At 65.5% G+C, this 23108-nt stretch overlaps 1 protein-coding gene across 9 annotated transcripts in view; it reads right to left on the bottom strand.

The window, feature by feature from the left end:
• Positions 1-23108, bottom strand: part of GSE1 (Gse1 coiled-coil protein) — a 387465-nt gene that overhangs the window by 29646 nt on the left and 334711 nt on the right. For 4 of the 9 annotated variants that reach the window (XM_045987491.1, XM_045987492.1, XM_045987497.1 and 1 more), the window contains one exon: positions 1440-1658. The exons of 2 other annotated variants lie outside the window; for them this stretch is intronic. In XM_045987491.1, coding sequence (XP_045843447.1) covers positions 1440-1658 — 219 coding nt within the window. Of the gene's footprint in view, positions 1-1439; positions 1659-17829; positions 17971-19829; positions 19962-23108 lie in introns of those variants that run through there. 3 more of the 9 variants (XM_045987496.1, XM_045987495.1, XM_045987499.1) reach the window with 3 other exon arrangements.

Below are 23108 nucleotides of genomic sequence, written 5' to 3' on the forward strand. Positions count from 1 at the left end.
CACGTGACCCCCAGCCTCAGACCTCCCCTGCCTGCCTCTGCAAGGAGGAAAAGGGCCCTTCCACGGCTGCATCCTCTGCCGCGGTGAGGTGCCGCCCCAGGACGAGCCCAGGGAGCTGGAAGGATGGTCAGGGAGGACTCAGCACAGGCACCATCGGCATTTTCCCACGTGCCAACACTTGCCTTCGGAACGCTGGGAAAGCACAAGGCCAGAACAGGGAGCTGCCGGGTAAACTCAGCCACGGGGGTGGCCTGTCACCTCCCAGGGGACGATGGAGTCTCAACCACCCCATCCCCGCCGTGCGTCCCGCTCCAGGTCGGCTGGTCTGGGGACCTCCACGGGCCCGGGCAGGGAGCTCGCGGCCTTCTGCGGGCCATGTGCGCCCCAAGCACGTGGCATGCTGCTGCTGGGAGCAGTAGGGCCTCCTGGACATGGCCAGGGAGAGCGCCCTGGGGGGCGTGGAAGGCGAAGGGGGTGTGGGTGTCTACCAGGAGCCGCCCTCTGCCCAGGCGGACCCAATGGCCCCACGGCAGGTGGACGCACAACCAGGACCCGGCGGTCTGGTCTCCCGGGCCACGGTGTTCCCGTTACACGTGCCCCTCAGCCCAACAACCAGGAAGAGGGGAGATTCGGAACTTCGAAGATACCCCTAGCCAGTCCCCGTCAGGGCCAATGTCCCCTCTGCCGAGCCCTGAACCTCTGGGGCAAGACGGATCCCCAGGTCCCTGCTTCCTCTGCCCACGTCCGAGCAGCAAGTCCAGAGATCGGCCGGGGTCTCGCGGCGGCTCCCGGCACAAACTGCCTCCTACCCCGCTTGTCCAGCCAGCAGCCCATGACCCGGACTAACCTGGGCACCGGTAGTGGTCCCCACGAGCACCTGAAGCTGGAGACCCCGAGAGCCCCCAAATCAAGACCAAAACGCAGAGAGGGTCAGTGTTCGCCTAAAGCCGCACAGCACGTCACTGCCCGAGTGACCCCAGAAGCCAGGGCTCCGAACCTCGGGGGGACACCCATCCACGCCAGCACGTGATCCCTGCCTTGGGGAGTTAGGTAGTCATGGGGCGCACTGTCCCAAAGACCCCCCCATTCCGAGACCAACAGGTTTCCGGAGACCGTGGCCGCCCCTGCAGCGGCTCCCGGAGCCGAGGCCAGACAGAGGCGGCAGAGAGGCAGAAGCAAAGCGCAGGTACCAGGGTGGGGCGGGCTCGGCGGCCGGGCGGGGGTCCCGGAGGGTCTGACCAGGACCAAGCAGCGTGGCAGACCCGGGAACGGCGGGGGGCGCGTGCGCGCGGGGTCCTGCGAGCGCGGCTCCCGGTGGCGGGGAACGGCCGTCTCTCGGCGGCGCACCTGCTCCCCCCAGGAGCCCACGAGGCCCGGGAGGAGGGGGCTGCGTTCGCTCTCCCCCCCTCGGGCCGCAGCCCGGCGGGCGCGCCTCTTACCTCTGGGCTCCTCCGCCTGTTTGGCGAGCTTGCGCAGCGCGGCGGCAAAGCTGGAGGACGGCGCGGCCTGGGCCGACAGCGTGCTGCTGCTGGCGGGGCTGCCGCTGGGCACCAGCGCGCCATTGAGCGGCGAGGGGGTGAGGGGGTTGACGGTGGCGGTGGTCCTGGTCGCGGTGGAAAGCATCCCTAGTGAAGGGGACTTGGGCTCATGGCTCATGCCTGAAACAGGAAAAGAAGAACCAGAGGTCACCCAGAGAGCAGGAGGGCCCAGCACCAGAGCAGGGGAGGGGGCTCCACGGGGCACCAGCGAGCAGCATGCAGGGACAGGGACGGGAGCAGACGCGGGTGGCCCCGGCAGGACAGGCAAGACAGAGGACAGGCAGCGGCGCAGAGAGAGCAGGGCCGCGGGACGCCCAGCCCCGCCGACCCACAGTCAGAGCGTCAAGTGCACACAGGACCCCGTGACCACGGACGCCAGACAGCATCTGCGGCCACGCGCGGGAGGGGCGACAAGGTGGGGGCTGGTGTCCTCACTACAACAAGGACGGGGCAGGAGGGAGAGGCCCCAGCAGCGGGGAGGGAGACGGCCGCAGAGCTACTCCCCACTAAGGTTTCCGCCACCGCCCCCGTTCTAGAGGAGACAGACTCGGGTTCTGCCCGGGGAAGGCCAGCCAGGGATGCTGGCAAGTCCCGACGGACACAGGTGCCTCCGGGAACGGCCCCATGGGCAGCTGTGCCAGCCGTGGCGGGGCAGAAGGCGGACGCCCCGAACACCCTGCCTGCAGACGGAACCCACCGTCGGGGGGCAGCCCGCCCTGCCCGCTGGGGGCCGGGTTCAGGCCTCACGGTCGGAGGAGCTGCTGCCCGCCAGGGGGACACCAGGTGCCATGGAGGGACAACACACTCACACACACCCATCTTCCCACAGGCCTTTCCTGTCCTGTCCAAGTGTCAACGAGGAGGCTGAACGGCCTCCCGAGAGCCCGATCAATAAAGGCCCGGCTCCGTCAGGCAGCCGAGGGCGTCGCGCCATAAATAAGTTTTCCATTAACATCCCTGCCCTCCCGGGGCCACCTGCGTGGCCTGGCCCCGCTCCCTGCCCTGGCCGTGGAGGCGTTCCAGGGGCATAAATCAAGCCCGATGGCCTTGCGGCGGGCAGGGGCCGCGGGTCATGTGCAGGGAGAAGCAAATCGACTTCCAAACCCCCAGACGGACACCCGGGAGGGGCAGGCATCCGGGAAGGGCCGCTGGGAGTCGCGGGTGGTGGAGCACGACGGGAGAGCACTCAACGCAGCAGGGCTTAGAACACATGCTTCTCGCAGGGCGGCGGCAAGGGGCGCCCCCAGGCAGCAGCCCACACCCCAAGAGGCTCTCCGGGGCTCCCAGAGTCCCCCTCGCCTCCCCTGGGCTCAGCGCTGAGCCTAAAACAGTCTAACTGGAACTGGCTTCCACATCCAGCTCCCTGGGCCAGCAGGCGAGAAGGGGGAGCCCCCCAGGGGGTCAGGCGCCGACCTGCTGCCCCCCCAGAACTGGCCAGGAGAGGCAGCAGGCCCGGACGCACACGTTCTTAAGCCTGAGTCCCAGAGCGCCGGGAGAGGCAGGAAGAGTCATCCTCGGGGGCGGGGGCGCAGGCTCGTGCTGGGGAACAAAGGACCCCCACCATGCCCACGGCCGGTCGGCCTCCCAGCTGCAGGGCAGGCTACAGGGACGACCACCACACTGGGCAGCTCCGCTGAGCGGCTGAGATAGCACCGACCCCCGGCTGACCCGCCCGTCCTCCTCTTTCTGGAAAAGTGGGGGCAGGGGGTGAACCCCAGGAGAGAAACCGAGAATCCAGGGGGTACCGGGGGGTCCCTTCCCCAGCAGGTTGATGGCCAGAAAACAGCAGGTCTCAGGCCCGGGTCAACTCAGCCCCGGGCCAGCCCCCGGAGGACCACTGAGCGAGATGGAAGCTGGCGCTCCAGGCCGCGACCAGCACCTTCTCCTCCTCCTGCAGACAGCACGGGCAGACGGCGCCGGAGGTGTGGCCAAGGTCACGCAGTGAGGAAGTGGGGGTCCGAAGGTCAAGCTTAGCATCCCTTGGTGGCCAGGTATCTGGGCCGCGAATCCCGCTCTGCAGCCTCAAAGCCATGTGACCTCAGGCAAGTCACAGCCTCTCTGGGCCTGTCTCCTGGTCTAGAAAATGCAGCTAAGAACAAAGTCTACCTTGCGGGTTCCCCTACAGGCTTCAAGGAATTCGTTTACACAAGCGGCTTTGGCGTGTGCCCGGCGCACACAAGGGGCCGTTGATGGAACGTCCACCAGCCCACGGAGGGGCAGAAACACGGGTCCGGAGGAGCAAGGCGCCCGGCAGCGGCCACACCGGTCGGCCTCCGCAAACCAGGACACACGCTTCCAGAACTGGGCTGCCCGCCTCACCCGGGGACCAGGCGATGTGAGGTCACAAGTCCACGTGCTGCTGGGGGTGGCCCCACGGTCCCCTGCAGCCCGGCATGCACGCCGCAGGAGCTGACGCGGCTGGCCCAGGGGTCCTCCAGGGTGCGCTGAGCACCCACAGCCGGGACGGCGATGGCTGATGGGGGACGCGGGGCGGGGGGGCAGACAGTGCTCGGAGACACCGCGCAGTGAAACGGAGACGGGGTTGAGGCCGCCGGTCCAGGCCAAACGCTCAGGGGAAGACGTGGCTACAAAGGGCAGCCGGGAGCCAGGGTGCCTGAGGGGGGACCCCGGGCTCTCTCCCACCCCGGACATCAGTAAGGCGTGGCCGGGTCACCGCCCCAGATGCCTCAGGACAGGCCTGCGGGAGGCCAGCAGAGCACTGCGGAGGGGAAGGGGAGACACGCAGGCCAGGAGCTGTTCACAGTCCAGTCCAGGTCACACGCACCGCGCAAGGCCACACAGGCTGGTTACACGCCCCGGACTCGCACCCCATGCCCGGGCCCACACGGCATCCCTGCACACCGGACACCGCCGCCCGCTCCGAGGCCTCCACAGGACGCCGAGCAGGACAAGACGGACGAGCACGCACACGCACGGCTGAAACACGTGTCACCGTAGGGTCTTACAAACACGCCCACCCAATTCTGTTCCTCACGCCCTTCCAGGGACGGAGACGAGCTCCCTTGCCCTGACAGGGGCCAGACCTACGGAGAACAGAGCACGGCAGAGGCGACCGCGCGACTTCCAGGAAGAGACCGTCAGAGGCCCGGCGGCCGCCGCCTCGCCTCGCCTCAGTGGAGCTGCTCCAGGGGCCGGGGACAGTCCCAGCTTTCTTGCCGCCTCCAGACAGAAGACTTGTCCCAACCCCCAGCCCGGCCCAGCCTCCAGATGAGACCACCGCCCCCACTGCCAGCTGGACCCCAGCCTTCCCGGAGCCCTGAATGTGGGAGCACCTCCCAATACGCTGCCTTCACCCCCAGCCTCCAAAATGAGCCCCTCGACACCATCGGGGACCATCGACCACACCCTCCCTGTTCCCTCATTCCTTAGCGAGCCAGCCGCCGCTCTTTAATCCCCAATTCTGTGAGAAAGGTGCCAATGTGCCCATTTTACAGATGGGGCAGGAAAGCCTCGGATCCCGGGCCCGACAGAAGGCCAAGAGCAGGGCTGAGATTACTGCAACAAAAACCCCGCACCCTGTTTACGTGAAAGTGGTCAGGGCCCTGATCCAGACCCCCCTGCCCACAGTGCACGCGGAGCTAAGAGATGGGGACGAGCGGACGAGGAGTGGGGAAGGGAGGTAGGCAATGTGGTCACTGCACCTCGCAGTGACCGGTCCCCAAGGCCCAGGAGCTGATGGGAGGCCACTGCCCGGTGGCCATGTGACAGGCCGGCCAGCTGGTGACCTGGGCAGACCTGCTGTGGCTGCCGGCGCCGGCCGGGGTGGTACAGGACAAATCCCAGGCCAGACCCCGAGGACCACAGACCCTTCAGGTGTGGGCGGGTGTCTTCCCCGAGTGTCTGCAAGAGGAACAAAGGTCTCACTTCCGTCCTGTGTCTGTGCCGTGACTTCCCTGCACTCTTCAGCCAGGCTTTCACGGGGAGGGGGGTGTCGGGTGTCACAGGGGCACCCGCGTGGCTCAGCGGGTTCAAGCGTCTGCCTTCGGCTCAGGTCATGGAATTGGGGACCCGGGATGGATCCCCACGTGGGGCTCCCTGCTCGGCAGGGAGCCTGCTTCTCCCTGTCCCTCTCCCCCGCTCATGTGTGTGCGTCCTCGAACACGTGAAGTCCTAGTAAGTAAATGGGTAAGTGGGGGCAGGGTCATCAGAGAGACGGAGACTCAGCAGCGTGAACCCGGCCGCCAACAGAGGCCCCAGGGACGCCCCCTGGGCCAGACACTCCCCTGCCAGAACTCAAACCCAAAACCTTACCGACTGCTCCCCAACCCGGCCTGGTGACAAGGGTCTTTGGGGATCAGCCACCCTGTGAACGTCATGGTCACACTCCCGCTGGCCCCGAGGAACCTCCCCTCAGGCGAAGCCCAGCAGCAGCTCCCTGGGCTCTGGCAGGAGCCCTCTGGGTTCCTGGGGGTCCCCCAAAGCCACCGTCTCTGCCGTGGTGTGAGCTGCGGCTCCAGGGGCGCTGCAAGCCAGGAAAGCTGCTGCCGATGTCAGGTCACTTGAAATAGAATCCCAGCCCAGCCACTTCGCTAGAGCTAAAATTAGCAGCCCTCCCGCAGCCCGCATACTGGGAGGGCGGGCCGGGGGACCACCAGCAGCCGGGACGGCAGTTCCCTGGCACCCACGATGGAGAGCCACAGGCCAAGCTCACAGGACCCCGACGCCTGGCAAAGGGTCACCCTGGACCTACTCCGACTCGACGCAGCCTCGGGGGGGACCCCTTTGCCCCCTAAGCCCTGCCCAGGGAAGCGGATGCGGGCCTGGGCCTCCGCCACGCACGTGCCCTCTGGCCAAGGCCACGGCGGGTGCTGCCACAACCGCGGAGCCCGCAGGGGTGGGCTGAGGGGAAACGGGGCCTTGGGGTGGTCCCCGCAGCCCCGAGGGAACAGGGGGCGCCTGCTCCCCGTGCCCTCATTAGAGAAGGTATTTATTAACTTCTGTGCTCCTGGCCGTTGACTGAATTCTTGTCTACATTATCAGCTCATGTAAATTCATTATCCTAACAGCTGGGGATAAGCTCCACCACGTGAAGGCCAGTGAAGGCCAGTGACGGATGAGAGCTGGGGGCCGGGGGCAGGGGCAGGCGCAGGCTCCCTCCGCCCCGCGCCCTCCCAGCTCTCCTGCCGTGTGCGACTGGGGCAGTGGCCTCCCGGCCTTCTCATGTACATCACGTTCCTGTCCTCCTCGGGCCGGGCTCCTGCCACCACTGGCTGCCCACGCGGCCTCCCCAGAGCAAAAAGCCGCCACGGCCAGACGCCTGGAGGTGAGATCCCACGGCTCCTGGGCCCCCTCGTGGAGAGGCCGGGATGCCCCCCACCGGGCACCGCCGCCCCCCCTCCCCCGCCCCGGGCCGGCTCTGAGCCGAGAGCCCACTGCCCTGCCAGGGGCTCCGAGCAAACCCACCGAGCTGCCCCTTTCACGGACGGTGCTCTGGAGCTCGCCACTCCCGCTGTTCCTCCTCCCCAATGTGGCGTCTTTAATCAATACTTTTCCTCTGCTGCCTCTGCTCCTAATGTGGCCAGAAGCAGCACAAAGCTTAGAAAAAAAAAAAAAAAAGGCAAAAGGAAGGAAAACCAAGTGCGGGGCAGGCCCGGCGGTCAGGGCAGCTGCCGTTCCCTGTTCTCCGGAAACCCACCTTGTCCTGGTTCTCCAGGACGCACCCCGTGCCCCGATCAGCGGGATTTAAATGGGGGGAGGCCCCAACACGCCATGAACTGTGGTCCCGGCCCCCAAGCTCTTGTCGTGCTCATCAGCGCGCGGGCCTCCCGCCGACCCTGTAATTACCGCTTCCTTTCATGGGTTCTGCCCGGCACCAGACCTCGGCCTGCTCCCTCCATGCTCTCTAATTACGAGCTAATGGCTGAGATGAATTTTCTGCTGGCTCCTGGTTCAAGCACCCGTCCGCCCCTTCCCCCACAGCGCCCCCCCCCACCCCGGAGTAATTACACCCCACGGGGCCGGGCTGGCAGGGGCCTCCCGGTCCGGTCCCGCGCACGCAGTCCGGACTGGGATTCTCCCCCTCACCCCCCTGGTGAATTTTCATTACCAGGGAAAGAAATGTTTGTGAGCAAATACAGCATGCCCCTGGGCTCGGGACCCTCCTCCCCACGCACCTCCCGCTCGGTGACCCCCGTGCCCCTCGAAGGGGGTGCCCCTGCAGCCCTGACAAGGCCAGGGTGACCCTGCCGTGCAGATCGGGTGGGTGGCGGCGGTGTGGGGTGCCACGTGATCCTGGGAGCCCGAGCAGCTTCATAATAAATTCATTATTATATTTGCCTTTGGCGTGTTCTGAGCTCACTCGCACGGAGCAATTTTTCTTGGGGGTGGGGGGTGGGAGAGTCGGGAAGGCCTTCCCGCTCCGGGTGTGCAGGGCGGCCTGCTTAGGCCTCATGTCCTTTCCCGACTGAGGACAGCCCCTCAGGTCGTAGGCTGCTAAGGGGACTGGGGCCGCTTGCTTGTCCCGAGTCCCAGAAGAGGACTTGCTCCCCAAGACTACGGTGGCAGGAGCTGGCCAAAGCCACGGCTGGCCGGGCCGCTGGAGCAGGGAAAGGCCCCAGCAGATGGCCTGGGTCCTGACCCGGAACCAGGGAGAAGGGCAGAGACTGCAGGGAGGGAGAGAGAAGGGCAGGGGCAGAGTGAGGCCAGCCTGCATGTCCACAGGAGACCCCCGCCGGGCCCGCAGAAGCTCCCTTTCCCACCCAGCTCTGCCACCCCACCCCACCCCCCGCCGCGCGTACCTGTCACTCAGCAGCATTAAGGCACCAGGGAGCCCCAGGCAGGAGCCGCGGAGAGGGTCCCCCAGAAACAGTCAACGAGAGCGGAGCCCACCCCCATCCAGAGCCAATTTCAGGCTCGGCCGACATCGACTGCGAACCCCGAGCGGGGTCCAGCCCAGGCCACACAACGCTCTGGCCATGAACGGTGCTCAACCGTGGGGGCCCCGCAGGGAGACCAAATCCAAGTTCTAAGGAAAACAAGAGCGAGGAACGTTCAGGAGACCCCGACACACATCACCACAGGCCCACGCCTTGTGGTGGAAAGGCCCAGTAACAGCTTAAGGGGTGTGGGCTGCGGGGGCCAGGGGGCCGGAGAGGTTCCCAGGAGGGATGCCCCCTCCCGGCGGGGGCCACAGACAGGTGGAAAGCAGAGCGGGTGTGGGCTGGCATCCTGGGGAGCCCCCCGCCACGCCAGAGCTGGCCAAGGACAGTCTAGGGGTTGAGATTCAAGGCTGCCGACGACGGGGACTGGCAGAGGCCATGGGTGGGGGCGAAGGACAGCAGTGAGGCAGCAGATGGCGGCGACATTTGACAGCGTAATTACTCTGAGCGGCTGCGGCGTCCACAGAAGCTGGACCGAGGAGGACAGATGAACGGCAGGGGTGTGGGGGGGGGCGGGAGAGACAGCAACCGCAGCATGGGGAAGCAAGGGAAGGCCAAGACACAGGGTCGGGCTGCCGCCCAGAGTCCGGCCCCGGGGAGGCGCTCCCCAACGACGCGGACGCACGGACCGCTTTGCCCGGAGCATCAGAGTAAGTCCGCGAACAGACCTCAGCTGGCAGCGAGGTCAGGGAGGCCCCCCAGAGTCACACCGCAGGGTGGAGGCGGAGCGAGAGCCAGGGATGCCCCCAGCCAGGCTGACTCCGCCCACCCCACGCCCGCGGTTTCTGCACACCGCTGCCTCCTGGAGGTGGACGGCCACGGGAGTCTCGGGGCCAGTGAGTCTCCCACCGCAAATGCTCCCGAGGGCCTGGCCTCTTCCGCCCACTGTACAGATGGGCAGGGAGAGAGTGGAGCCCTCGTGCAGGGCTGCATGCGAAGCGCTGGAACCCTCTCCCTTGCTGCTGTGCTGGGAACAAGGTGGAAGATTCCAGAAGGGCCACTCCCCGGGGTCTCCTCGCTTTCTGCAGACCCCAGTCCTAGGACAGCACCCACCGGACCTGTTTTGCACTTGGCATACAACCCGGAGGAGGATCTGACTGTGGGACTCCCCACCTGGCCAGAGGGCATCCACCCTGGGGCCGCCTGAGGGTCCAGGTGACAAGCCAGGTCTGCGACCCTTTCATGTGCCCGACGGCAGCAGAGCCAACCAGGCCACCTCCGAGCAAAGGAGCCCTTTCAGTGGACTCCCAGAGGCACAGGGTGCAGGAAACGGGTGGGGGTCCAAGGCGTCCGATGGAGAGGGGAGGTCCCCAAGGCAAGAAACCCAACTCTGCCAGGAGGCGGCCACTGAACTTTCCACGGAGCAGCAGGTGGGGAAACAGGCCAGGAGGGCAGGGGTCAAGGCTACGTGACTGGGGGTGGGGGGAGACAGACACCGAGAAGCAGTGGGAAGAGGAAGCCGAGAAGCAGTGGGCAGTGGGAAGAGGAAGCCGGGGCCACTTCCCGCTCCCGCACTGCCCTCGGCCAGGCAGGGAAGTCGGGGCATTTCAATGGCTCCCGCCTTACCCCTCCAGGGAGGGAGGGACAGAGAATGTCAGAGCGCTGTCCCTCCAACAAGAGTGGGTGTTGACAAAAGCAGACTTGGTCCCCGCTGCAGTCCCTCCCCCAAGGCCACTGGCTAGGTCCTCAGCCAACAGAACAGGCACCCTCCCCGGGGCTCAGCCCACCGGACCTGATGGGAAAACGGTGATGCCTCGCATCCCTGCTCAGGCAGGGGACTGGACTGTTGGTTGGAAAAGTAGCCAGAGGAACAGTTCCAGGTCTAGCTCCCATCCCACTTCTCAGCAGGACCCTGCCAGATCCAAACCTCAGTTTCCCCATCAGTGATGGGGTGGGGTGGGGGAACGTGACGCACGGGGGCAGGCGAAGCGGGCCTCCTCCGACCCTCCACCTGCCCTACTTGGCTTGATGTCAAGCCATGTTGCTTAAAAGTGAATGAACCCACATTTGAAAGCGGGAGACTTCAAGTCAAAATGAAGATTCCAGTTTCTCAGATACAGTTAAAACCACTAAAACCATCAACCTGTTGTCCCAAGTCCCCACCCCTCCCTACTGTCTCAGGCGCGTCTGCCTGCTGGATACAGGGGTGTGTCTCACCAGGTCCGAAACCACCTGGGCTCCGGCAGTGGACAGCATCTGTGGGAGCTTACAGCTCGCCGCGCACGTGGCCGGGACCCTCAGCCCAGATGTCACCAACACCTTAACGCCATCCCGACTCAGCAGGTAGAGACTGACCCCTCCACACGCTCAGATGTGGGGTGAGGGCCCATCAGGAAGGAGGCCGTGATCCTGGCACGTGTCACCACCAAGCGGGCCTGGCCTAGCTCAAAGCCAGCACCTGCCGCAAATTATAAAAAAGATTTTCGCTTTTGTAAAAAGGTCCACTATCATCACGGTCAAAAGAGCAGACCAGACCCTCTCCTACTGAAAACATACCTACTGAATTCTGTAACGGGATGGGCCAAGTTCAGAGGCCCCCTGGGCCCAGCACGCTTTATGACGTGTGGGAGCGCCGAGAATTAACACCTGTTCCCAACGTTACACACCAGGGGCCAAAAGAACGTGGGGTATCAAAGGAAAGTTCTAAGGGTACTTCCTACTGGGCTCATCTACCATCTGCAAAGCCCTGTGTGCTATGCCCAGACACCAGCAAATGTCCCCCCTCCCCCAAGAAATCCAACTACCTTGTGGCCAAAGTGGCACCTTGAACAGGGCCCCTGGGTGAAGGTTCACCACGAGCCATGAGCCCCCAGGGTGAACCTGCCACAGGCCAGGCCGGTCCCCTTCTGTCCACAGCTGTCCTCCAGCAACTGCTGGGAAGCAACTGTCCAGGCCTGAGGCATCCTTCACCTCCTGAACACGAATCCCTCCAAGCCTGCAACAGCGAACCTGGAAGGTTCCTGCAACCCAAGCAGGACGCGGAGGCCCAGAACCGGCTCTCACAGGCACCACCGGGCTTCACCCTCGGGGTTTTCTAGTTCTTCCGGGTCACGGCGAGAAGCGGCCCGGTCTGCCCTGGAGACCCACCGGGGTGGGGGGCAACGAGGCTCTGAGGGACAGGTGTTGGCCACACGAAGAGGTTTCTTGCCCCCTCGGGGGCCAAGGGCTGAGGGGAGCAGAGGGGAGCCGGCTGAGCCAGAAGCGCGTCAGCGGAGCTCTGGGTTGCTGCTGGCGGACGGAAGCGCCATCCTGAGCCCAGACGTCAGATCTTTCCGCTTCACCTGCCCCTTCCCGGCACCCATCCCCCACCCCCGGCACTGGAAACCAGCAATCAGGTTAAAATGCACCGCCTGTGCCCAGGGAATAGGCTCCCGGGCGCCGGCATCCCCAGTAAGGAAGCCCTCCAGTCAGGCAAAATCCCGTAAGACCTTATAGGCAAAAACCGCACGATGCAGCAAGTCTCCGTGCCCAGAAGGGAACGGCCTGGTCTGACCCGTCTGATCTCAAACACAGCATCTCAGCCCGCGCCCGATTCCCCCTGGAGCTGAGCAGCGCTGACCAGGCGGGCTCTGGAAGGGACCATCTACCCAAACGGGGCCCAGAGGCCAAGAAGGGGCCAACCATTCCACAGGGGCTGATTCTGAGTTTTCTCCCAAGTTACCGGGGAGGGGACATGGGACCCCCCCCACTCCGGAGGTGGCAGGGAGCCATCACACAGCTCCCACAGCCTCCCGCAGCTCCAAGGATGCACGAGTCCCCGCTCGGAACTAGAGCTTTACTTATTCAACTTTGTATCTTCCTGTCCAGTGAATGAACAGTCCGGCACTCAGCACGTGGAAGATGGTAACAAAGACGCAGAGATAATGCACTTGGCAATTTCGCTACCAAGACCCTGCCTCCCAGCGGGCAGGCAGGCACAGGCCCCCGTGGAGCCCCCATTTCTCCTGGAGGGTGCTCAAACGAGGATAATCCCTACCTCACAGTCCAGGCCCTCCTCAAGGACAACACGGCCCCGTCCCACGGACTCAGCCCAGGAGAGAACACTGGGGGTCAGCACGAGCGAGGCCCCTGCCCACCTCGCTTGGACGCCTGGTCCTGCTCAGTCTGACACACAACTGTCCTCCCGGACGGCTTCACCTGTCCGACCTCGATACCGCCCTGACCAAAAGCTCACCCATTCCTTTCACTGCTGCCCGTGGCCACACCCCACCATCTGAGCACAGAAACGGCCACCGGGGGAGGGGTCCCAAGTTGGTTGGGGGATGGCTGAGGGATGCCCACACGTGTGCGGTTTCGAGACTGGGGGGGCGGGGGCGGGGGACAGCAGGTGAGACTCTAGGAGGAGCGTTTGGGGGCGCCGGAGGGTCAGAGTCTCGGTGGGAGGAGTGGCCACAGCCCCTCCCACATGCAGCAGGCAAGGCCCAGGACGGAACAGAGCCTTCAGGTTTTCACGAACTAAAACCCCAGGCATACTGGGGTCACCCAAAAAGGCGGCGATGTGATGTGTTTTCTTGGACAAACCTGCACCCAAGAGCCCTCTGCGCCAGGCACTGCCCTGAGCTTATCGTGAGAAAGCGTTTGACCTCCAACTGTCTGAAGACACAGGTGCCCCCGTTCGTCCCCCCATTTTACAGATGAGAAAACAGACCCAGAGGTCAAGTGCACAGAATCACACGGGTGGAGACGGGGATGCCGATGCCCTTGGCAGGAGCGGTCACAGTGACCGCAGATGCCCACGGGGGGCTCCCCTCACGCCTACAAGGTAGCCTTGGGCTGTTGGCCTCTCAGGGTGTGGGCCATCCGTGTCCCCTAAACCCTCAGCCTGAGGGAGGCCTCTGCGGCCCACGGTACAGACCGAACCCAGCTGGAGAGACGGCAGCCCCCCCGCCCCCAGCCATTACAACGTGCGACTCCTCACACACGTCAAGTTCTCCAGCTGGAGGAACCGGTTCCAGGACTGGAAGGCTTGGCGGTCCATCCAAACGCAACTCTGCACACGAGGGCCCCCTCAGGAGAAGCTCGCGGCTCACCCGGGGGCCAGGTAAGGACAGTCACCTTCAGGACCTCATCCCAGGTGAACACTGCGCCCAGAGCCATCCAACAACCCCGCAACGGGGTCTCCCCGCCCCCCTGCCCCCGGCAGGCGAGGGCTTCCGGCTCTCTGGGTTGCCTCATCCAACTCCGGGGCAAAAGGGACAGACTTTGGTTTCCTGGGTAAGACCCCCGTTCTCCTTAAAAAGCATCAGTCCACCCGCCCCAAGAGCAGAAGTCCCTTTCCCGCTCCCCCAGCAGCAGAAGGCACTCCTGGGTCAGTTCTGGGTCTGCAGTCACCTGCGCCGGGGGGGGGGGGGGGGGGGGGCGCGCTTATAAAATACAGATGTCCAGGTCCGCTTCCAGGGACCGGGCTCTGTTGGCCACAGGTCGGCCTGGGTGTTTTAAAGTGCCCCAGGCGACTCCAAAGTGCGGCCACAAGTGAGCCCCGACACCTGAAGGCTTCCTGCTTCCTCCAACTCCCTTCAACTAAGTCACTCCCCAAAATTCCCGAATCCCACGGGGGCCCCCAGAGCCTCGAGTTCACCCAGATCGTCTCTCTTGCACAGATGCTCACAAGCCCGCAGGTCCCTCCCCCTCGTCTACAGGCCTCCCCCTGCCACCTCACCCTCCCCGGAGGCTGCTTTCACTTCCTCTGGCCCCACGGTTGCTTCCCCTCTGCACTTGGGAACACGCTCAAGGCATGAAGAAGGGCAGGGCAGGGGCCTGGCCTCAGGGATCCTGGGGTGGTTTGGAGCTGCCCGGAGAATCCCAGGCAGGGGGCAGCCTGCGCAGACACAGGGGCCGAGCACGGAGGCCGCGTGGTGTGGTCCCGCGGAGCCGAGGCCGGGAGCCGAGCGGCTGGTGGAGGGGAGAAGCTGCAGAGAGCAGATTAAAAGGCCCCCGGTGCGCATTTTGGCAGGCGTGCAAAGGGCGGCTCTGGACGCGCTCCTGTGTTATCTGTCCCCTACACCTCCCAGCAGCGAGCCCTGGCTGGGCTCACAGGAGACGCTCAATAAATTCTCATTGACAGGAACACTCTGCAACGTCACCTCCCGCCTGTGGCCTCGGCTGGGAGAAGGGCCAGCGTGGGGAAGTGCGGCCAGCAGCTCGGGGCCCCGCACTGCACTCCCAGAGAGGGAGAAATGAAACCAAGACGAACGGTCTCCGGCACAGTGGCCTGGCTGAAATGTCCCCCGCCCCACGGATCCCGGCAGGTTCCAAACCAGCTCCCCTGGCACACCGGGAAGGGCGGCAGGCGGCCTGACGCGGCCCCGTGCTTTGGAGGCTCCCCGTGTTGCCATAACAGAGATAATTAACGTGCTACCACCCAACCCCAGCCCAGCGTGGACTTCGAGTAACCCAAGCTGGGAATTCCAAGCCTTCAGATGGGGCCAGGAAAAACCGGCCTTGCTGGCTGACTCCACAAGCCCCTGCGAGTCCCTGGGGCAAGGAGAGAGGTAGCAGCCAGGTCTCACTCGCCTGCATTCTTCTGGAAAAGTAGGAGCCGCCGGCACCCACCCGTCAGGTAGGGGCGCAGAGCAGAGCGACCCCTCCTTCTCCAGGGCAGGGAGGGGAGGGCCTCACCACCTGCCCAAGGGTCAAGGGCAGTTAGGAGCTACCGCAGCTGGGGAGGGCTCAAGTTTGGAGGTGCAGGACTCAGATCAGCCACTGAGTGGCGCTGTGTAGATTTCGCTCCCGGGCCCCAGGTGGGAGATGCTGACCCAGGGGCGGGCTGCTTCTGCTTTGAAAACACAAGGCTCTCTGGGCGCTTCCCAGGGACAAGGAAGTTATTGGACGACCGCCCGAGGGGACGGCTTTGCAAAGCCCCCTGGAGCTTCCAGAGGGATCCCCTTCTGGATGTCAGCTCTGGTGTTGCCCTCCATGCCTCCATGCCCCCTGAGTCTCTGTGCCTACCCATTAGGGGACTGATTCTCAGCCCCAGTCTGGATATTAGGATCATCTAGGGTGTGTGTGTGTGGGGGGGGGGTGCTTCAAGCATTCTATTCTCTAGTCTAGGGCCAGGAACCCAGACGCTATGGCTTCACTGGGTCTGGGGAGACCAGACCACGAGCCATGTTAGAAAACCAACCTTGGGAATCTATAAACCCTTTTCTACTTTGACAAGCCAGGATTCTGAAAGCTGTCCCCAACAGGTCAGGGCCTGCACCAGAGGCCAGCCGGTGGCCTTGTTTGGAGCCTGACCCCACAGATAGGCTGCTGCCTGGAAGCAGGATGGGCCTCCCAGCTTCCCCTCCCAAAGTGGGGCTGACCGTGCTCGTAGCCCCGGCCCCTCACCAGCTCCAGACTCACAGGCTCCCAAGGTTCACGGAAAGAAACCCAAGTGTCAAAACCCGGCCGGCCCTAGCTGCCCCCACCTTCCCCCTTCCTCGCTGAGCCGTCGTGACCAAGTGACAAAGACCAACCCAGCACCGACCATCAGGCGCCTCCCCACCCCCTTCACCCAGGGGTCAGGCCTAGCTGATTCAGGCGCTCAGATCTAGCAGCTGCTCTGGCTTCCTGGTCCACCCGGGCGGGGTGGAGACTCCTCGGGGCCGCCGCCGGGATGACACACACGCAGCCTGCCAGTCGGAGCCTGCGCCCAGGGGCCCCTCACCTGTGGCGTGGCCCGGCTGAGTCAGGCGGCAGCCTGGGCTTCGGGTTCCGCCATCCCCGTGGGTGGGGGTGGGGGGGGCGGCTGTAAACATGGGGTGAGCAACTTTTACGTGCCCCGAGCTTAAGTAACACCGTAGGAGCTCCAGACACGGGCTCATCACCAAAGGTTTCTCACCCCCTGCTCTCCCATCCTTGGCGGGGAGGGCCCAGAACCCCAGGCGGAGAGGAGCCGGTGGGCCAAGCAGGCCAAGCACCCCACCAGGACCTTCTGGCCCACCAGCCCGCCTCCTAGAAATCCGCTTAGGCCGGGAGGTTCCCACCCGGAGTAGCTGGGCCTTTTGTTCCGGCGCCTTCACAAAACGAGTCCCTTTTTTTCATCTGGTGGTCTTGCTTTTTGTTTCCAAACCCCAACCTGTGTGGGCCCCAGATAAGGCACCGCAGGGGTTAACAAGGTTTTAATGTATTTTAGGTGCACTTTGCAGACAAAGGCTAGTTTACAAAACAACAGCCAAATCGACTCCACTCGGGGCTGGTAGCCACCAACCCAGCTGGGGGCAGCAGGTGCTTCCCCTCCGAGCACACACCGCTCTTCAAACTTGGAGCAGGCCCTCTGGCCAGGGGCCCCCAGAACCACCAAGTCGGGTGGGGGAAAGCTCGAGGCATCTCTCCCCCCCCCAACCCAGAGAACCCCCTTCTTCCCAGGTCCTGCGCCCGGCAGCCTCCGCGGCTGCACACTTCTAAGTGGCCCCCTTGTCCCCACCCGGAGCTGCGGAGGGCCAGCCCAACTCCCGCTCCGCCTCCACGGAGGGAATTTAATTAGCCTGCTGGAGAGGCGGCCGGCGGACGAGGTGTCTCTGGTGCTGCAATGTAATTGAATCGGCTCCACTCGGTCGGGCCACTCGCCGCCCATCAGCGCCGCCGCGGGCCCGGGAGGGCTGGGGGCGGGGAGGCGCATCCAGGCGGAGCAGGAAGGGCTGGGGAGGGAAAAGGGCAGCGCGAGTGGGGGGCGGCGGATGCAATCACCCTCCCACCTCCGAGGCTGGGGCAGCCATCTTCGGCAGGAGGAGGGGCAGGGGCACCAATCCAACGGGGGGAGGGGAGAGGCGGGAGGACAGAAGCAGCGGAGCCCGGGGCGCGCCCTTGGGAAGCAGGGCGTAGGGGTCGGAGACCCGGGAGCCTGCAGCCCCGCCCTCCCCGCGGTCTACCCCGCTTCGAGGGGAGGGGGAGGGGAGCGAGACAAAAACCCGAACCGCGCGGCCCCCGCGCGCAGCTCCGCCGCGGACCGCCCCCTCCCCCGCCCGCCCCAGCCGCCGCCAGCACCTGCCGCCGGGGTGCACGGCCGCCCCTCGCTCCCGCCGCCGCCGCCGCAAAGTTTTTGCCCCGGCTCCGGAGTGTCGACAGCTCGCCCAGAGCACCCCCCCCAGCTTCCCACTGCCCCCCCCCCCCACGGCCGCACGCACTTACACGCCCCTCGCTGGACGGGCCACCGAGCCCGAGCCCCGCGGCGGCCTGCGTCCCCACCCCGGGCCAGGCCGCCCCGGCTGCGACCCGTGCGGGCGGGAGGGGGGGCTTTGGTTACCCGCGCGCTCGGCTCTTATCGCGGCTCGCACTCCGGGGGAAGTTGCCCGGGAGCCGTTGGCGGCCGCCCCCGCGGAACCCGCGAACTTGGACGAGGGCGCGGCGCGGTGGGCGTGGGGGGGGTACGAAGACCACCCCCCAGCCCCCGGCCGGCGCGGCACGCTCACCTTTCATGCCGGGGCCCCGCAGCTCCGCCTCGGCTGACACATGCTGGAGCCACCGTCGCCCAGTGTTTGTCTAAACTGCTTATCTCACCCGGGGCTGCGCGGCGGCGGCGGCGGCGGCTCGGGCCCGCTGGGGAGGTGGAGCTTCCGGGGCCCCGGCCAAGAAACACCTGCTGCTGTCGCCGCCGCCGAGGACACACCCAAGCGCAACGCCGCCCACTCCCGGGCCACTGGCTCGCTCCCGGCTCCCTGACCTCCGCCAGCGGGAGGTGTCGGGTTTCAGCCGCAAACACACGCGCGCGCGCGCACGGACGGGCGCCCGGGTACACCCGCGCGGGCACAGGCCCCTCCCCGGCCGGTCGGCCAGGTGAGCCGAGGACACCAGCAGGTAGGGGAAATGTCACCCTCACGTTCCTGGGGTCCCCTGGCTGGACTGTCCGGGGGTCCCAGGTACAGTGGCGCCCACGACCGGCCACTTAATTCCCCAAGTAGGGAGCAGTGACTTCCAACATGACTGCCAGGCGAGCGGAGCCCTGTAAGGTCTCGCGACCGCCGCGTCCCAGTGCCTACAACAGTGTCTGGCCCATAGAAAACCCCACAAAGAGCGCATAAACTCACATGTCCTAGAGGCCTTCGGGAGGATAACTCTTTCGGGGGGGCTGGTGTGCGTGTTAGCGGGACGCAGGGGCGGTGGGGGCAACTCAAGACCGGCTGTGTCCATTTATCCTCCCGACCCCGCCGCCCGAGATTCGCGACCTTACTGCCCCCAACTTGAAAGGGCCGAAGGTGAAAAAGTGGAGCCTCCGCGTCTTCCTGCCGAAATCCTAGGAACTACCCCTCCCGAGGTTCTAAGTAACTTTTGGGAAGGCCACACGCGGGGGGCAGGGGGGTAGTTCTCTAAAGAACCCACGTCTCAGCGGCGGCAGAGTCCACGGAGGCGCCGCTCCACCAGGGGGGTCATTAAGTAGCTGGGGTTGCGGTCAGAGGCGAGGCCGCCCGCCTCCAGAAACTGGCACGACCCACTGGGCCTCCGGCCCCAGCGCAGCGCCTCCCCATTCCTGGCACCCCCCCCACCCTACCTCACCCAGGCACTTGACAGACTGGAATGACTCAGGGAGCGTCCTGAAATTCCTGGGCACCCACAGGCGGCAAGGCGAAGGACTGCGCGCCCCGGCCCTCCCCCCCCGCCCCGCCCCCGCTCCCGCTCCGCCCCGCCCCGCCCCCACCGGCGGCGGGCGCCGACTACCAGCCTGGAGCCCACCCCCCGCGCCGCCTGCGTCTCCAGGAAGCGCCGGGTTAATGGGGCACGCCTCGCCCGACGCCCCCGGCCTCCAAGCATTCCGGCGCCCCGGGGTCTGACCCCGCGCGCGTCCCAAGCTGCCGGCGGTGCTGCGATGCCCCAGGGTCTCTCCCCGTACATTCTCTTTTGAAAACGTTCTAATCTACAGCTTTCATACTTCTGAGCCTGGGGGCAAATCGGGACCCCCACCCCCAGGGCGGCCGCCCCAGCGCCCCGCTGCGGGTTTCAACTTTCGGACCCAGGTGCCAGCCGGCGCTTCTGCCAGCCCCAAACCTGCCCCGGGACATGCCCGCGCCGCGCTTGGCAGGCGCGCACGCTGCCGTCCCCGCGGGCCCAGCCTCCCCCGCCTTCCTCCCTCCCTCCCCGCGCCAGCCCGGATTGCGATGGGAGGGAGCGCTGGGCGCCTGCCACCCCCCATCCATCTGTTCCAGATGACGCTGGCGGGCCTGGAGCATTCGGGGCCCGCGCCAGCAGGGAGCCGAACCCGCCTATGTGCCCGCTGCGGGGCGAGGGGCAGGGCCCCGAGGGCGCCCCCAAGCCACCCTCTCCCCTAGTCCACCTTCGCCCTACCGCCAGCTGGGGCACACGGAGTGGGGGCGCACGCGGGTCGCCGCCCCCGCCTTGCACAAGGCTCCTGGCCGACCACAAACGAAAAGGGAAACGGACCCGCGAGGCCCGGCCAGGGGCCGTTACTGGCTCCTACCTGCGGGCGCCGGCGGGCCTGACACCGCTCGGGAGGGGCGCTTCCCCTTCGACACCCGCCTCCGCGGGGCTGTGCCTCCCTCCTGCGGGCCTCAGCCCTGGCGCGACACTTCAGGCACCGCACGGAGTTTCCGCAGCGAGGCCTCCCCTAATTTACACCCAGCAGCGACCGGCAGATTCACCGTGGCCCAGGCGGCCAGGACGCAGGGGAGGGGAAGCCTCCATCCCCGCCAGGGCACCCTGGGGGGGGGCAGGGGAAAGAGGAGTCAGGAGGGAGCTCAGCAACAGGCCTAGGGCCTTAAAAACAAAATTAAAAACCTCTGGGGCGGTTCCAACCCCTTCCCACCTGAATCTCCGGCTGCGGGGGAGGCGGGGAGGGGAGGGGAACAATATGCAAATGAGCAACTCGCACCTGGCCGGAGTCTCCTCCCAGCTTGGACTTCAGGTCCTCCAAGGCCCGCCAAGGAGCCTCCTACCAGGACTGACACCGAGCTCCCACTTCTTTCCCTCCAACCCTGGGAGACCCTCGGAAGGGAAGGGGGGGTCAAGTTCTTCCACCTCTGTGCAGAGGACCAGACAGCTAAACAGAAATTGCTGCGATGGCCGCCACCACCATGCAACTTTGGCTAATTTTTAGAGCTGCACGTTCCATTCCTGGTGGACGTCGGGTCCCATCGGATTGCCAGACGGGTGGTCTGCTCCCGTTTCACAGATGAGGAAGCTGAGGCCGAGAGTCGCTCAAGGTCACGTGGGCACTGCTGCCAAGGGAGCCGCGCCTGGAGGGGCTCACACCTGCAGCCGCTCCTGCCTGGCCCCGCCGCGGAGGCAAGCGGGCGCGCTGCAGGAACCCACAGCGACCACCGGGGGGCAGCAGCGAGCCGGCGGAGCGGTGGTGCCGGGGGCCGCCAGGCGGGCTGGCCCGGGGGAGATAGATGACACTCACTGTCAGTGCGCCCAGCTCGAGGAAATCAGTAATCCGGGAGCACGGCCTCCGAGTTTAAGGGTGGGAATTGCTCTCCTGCAGCCCGCGCTCCTCGCTAACGAGGTTTGTAGCTTGACTCCTAATTTCCCGCCACTGGGGGCTCGGGCTGGCCGGCCTCCATTTCCCTCCGGGCGCCTTCTTTCTCTTTCCTCCTCAGCAGCTCCCACCGCACAGCCTTCCCGGACCTCCTCTCCCTCGTGCCCATTTGCCCGGCAACAGAAGGCAGAGACAAAAGGTTCAGGGTAAAAGGGCACGATGCCAGAGCCAGTCCAGGGATGATGCAGCGACGCCTCCAGGAGCTGGGACATCCGCCCGGACACTGTGCGCCATGGGGAACGGGAGGCAGATACCTGCTTGCCTGCACCCTCGAACCCCTGCCAAGCCGGCGGCCCTCACCTGGCTCTGAACACCTCCTCACACGGATCCCTGCAAATCCAGCCCAGCCTCCCGGACTCTGGAACCCGTGAAAGCCCCAGAGCCAAGATCAAGGATAAGTTCCAGGGGCTCCCTTAAACCGACCCACCCCCCAGGCTAGCAACTGAGAAGGGGATTCATGATGGACCCCGAAGGGATCCGCTGGAGAGAAAGGGAGGCCTCTAACCATGAAGGTGGGGCATTCAGTCAGCAAACGTGCCGAGCCTGGCCCTGCTGCACTGACCTTCCCAGATACAGACGGAGCAGAAAACGCCAGCGCCGCCGCTCTCAGCCTGTGGCCTCAGAGCCCAGGCAGCAGACAGAAGCGCAAGGTGCGGATAGAGGGGGGCTTCAGGACGCCAAGGATCTGGGAAGCCACCAGGGCGGGTTGGCCACTTAGGCCCCCACCACCATGCGGACCTACTTGAGGGGAGGTTCCCAGGCGTCTAGGCTCCTTGTGGGGTCAGCGGGATACACAGCGGTAAAGTGGTTTACCGGCGCCCTCGGCCCTGATCGGGGCTCCTGGCCCACAGGGACACCACCGCCATCACCCGCCGGCAGACCCCGCATGCGGCATCTGAATCAGCGCGCAGCAGCAGGGACCTGGACAGTGTTGTGGGTCAAAGGGAGTATGGCTTTTGCCATTCACCATACCCCTAACATGTACCCGGACAGCCCAGCCTGAGTCTTGCAACGTGGGCCGCGTGACCCGCATTTCAAAGCCGGGGCTAGGAGACCAGAGGTTAATTAACTTGCCTGGGATACACAAATTCGACCCAAGCCTGTTCCAGAGCCCGGCCGTCTGCCTCTACCTGGCAGCCTGTGTGCAGATGCATCGGGGGGCAGGGGGTACCCATCACCCAGAGCCTGACACCTGGGGATTCGGGCAAGCCCTTCAACAGGAGTGGTCCACCCTCCCCAAAGCCACCAGGCCAGGAGCGTCACACGCATAGGCCCCAGACCCCCAGCACCAAGGGCTGCTGGGCAGGGGGTCTGCCCCGGCGCCCCTCCACCTACAGCCTGCCCTGTGGCCACACTTACCCCCTCCCCAACTTAGACACCAAAGTCGTCTTTCTCTTTCCAGCCACCACCGCCCAGGAGCCTCTCCCTTCTTCAAAGCCAGGCTCAAATCTTATCTCTCCCAAGGCTTTTCCCATCCCCGCCTCTGGAATTCATCCCTCCAGGCACTGGGTCCCACAGCGCAGTGGGCCTTAGATAAAGGGGGTGGGGGGGTGTCTGTGTGTGAGACAGATTCCCCAGGCCACCCTACAGAGCCCCCCCCCCCATCTGGGCCAGGAGGGAGCATCCTTAACAGGCTGGGAGAGGGGTGTCGGCCTCCGGGTGGTGGCTGGAGCCCCAAGCTCTCTTCCCGGCCGCCCCCTCCTCCCCTGGCAAGGCAGCCCAGCGGGCAGAGGAACTCCATGCAGCAGCCAGGCACGCTCCTGCCCTCCGACTTCACGCAGATAAGCTGAAAGGGTAAATGAAGGCAAAGAACTGCGAGAGGACGGCGGGGGGGTGGGGAGCACGCCTGACCCACCCCCGGGGGTGCTCAGGGGGCGACCCAGTCCCCACGCCCTCTCCGTCGGCTCCCCGAGGGCCAATTTCACCTGCCGGGGAGCAGCAAGGGTTAAGGTTAAGGCCGGGTCGGCTCCCTTGGCCGAGGTGACAGGAGTTTGCCTCTTAACCCCGGGCTGCCCCAGCACTTCCTGCCCCGCCGCCAGGCTCCGAGCTGCACCCGGCACACAGCTGCACTCCCTCACAATCAGTTAACAGCTGTTTTGCATAGATTTTCAATTCTAATTGCCTCGCTTTGTGAGCGCCGCCGAGCCCCGGTGAATGGGGAAGCCGCCGCGCGGCGAGGAAGCGGGCGGGGAGGGGACACTC

This window comes from Meles meles, chromosome 19 (assembly GCF_922984935.1).
Source record: "Meles meles chromosome 19, mMelMel3.1 paternal haplotype, whole genome shotgun sequence".
Classification (NCBI taxonomy): domain Eukaryota; kingdom Metazoa; phylum Chordata; class Mammalia; order Carnivora; family Mustelidae; genus Meles; species Meles meles.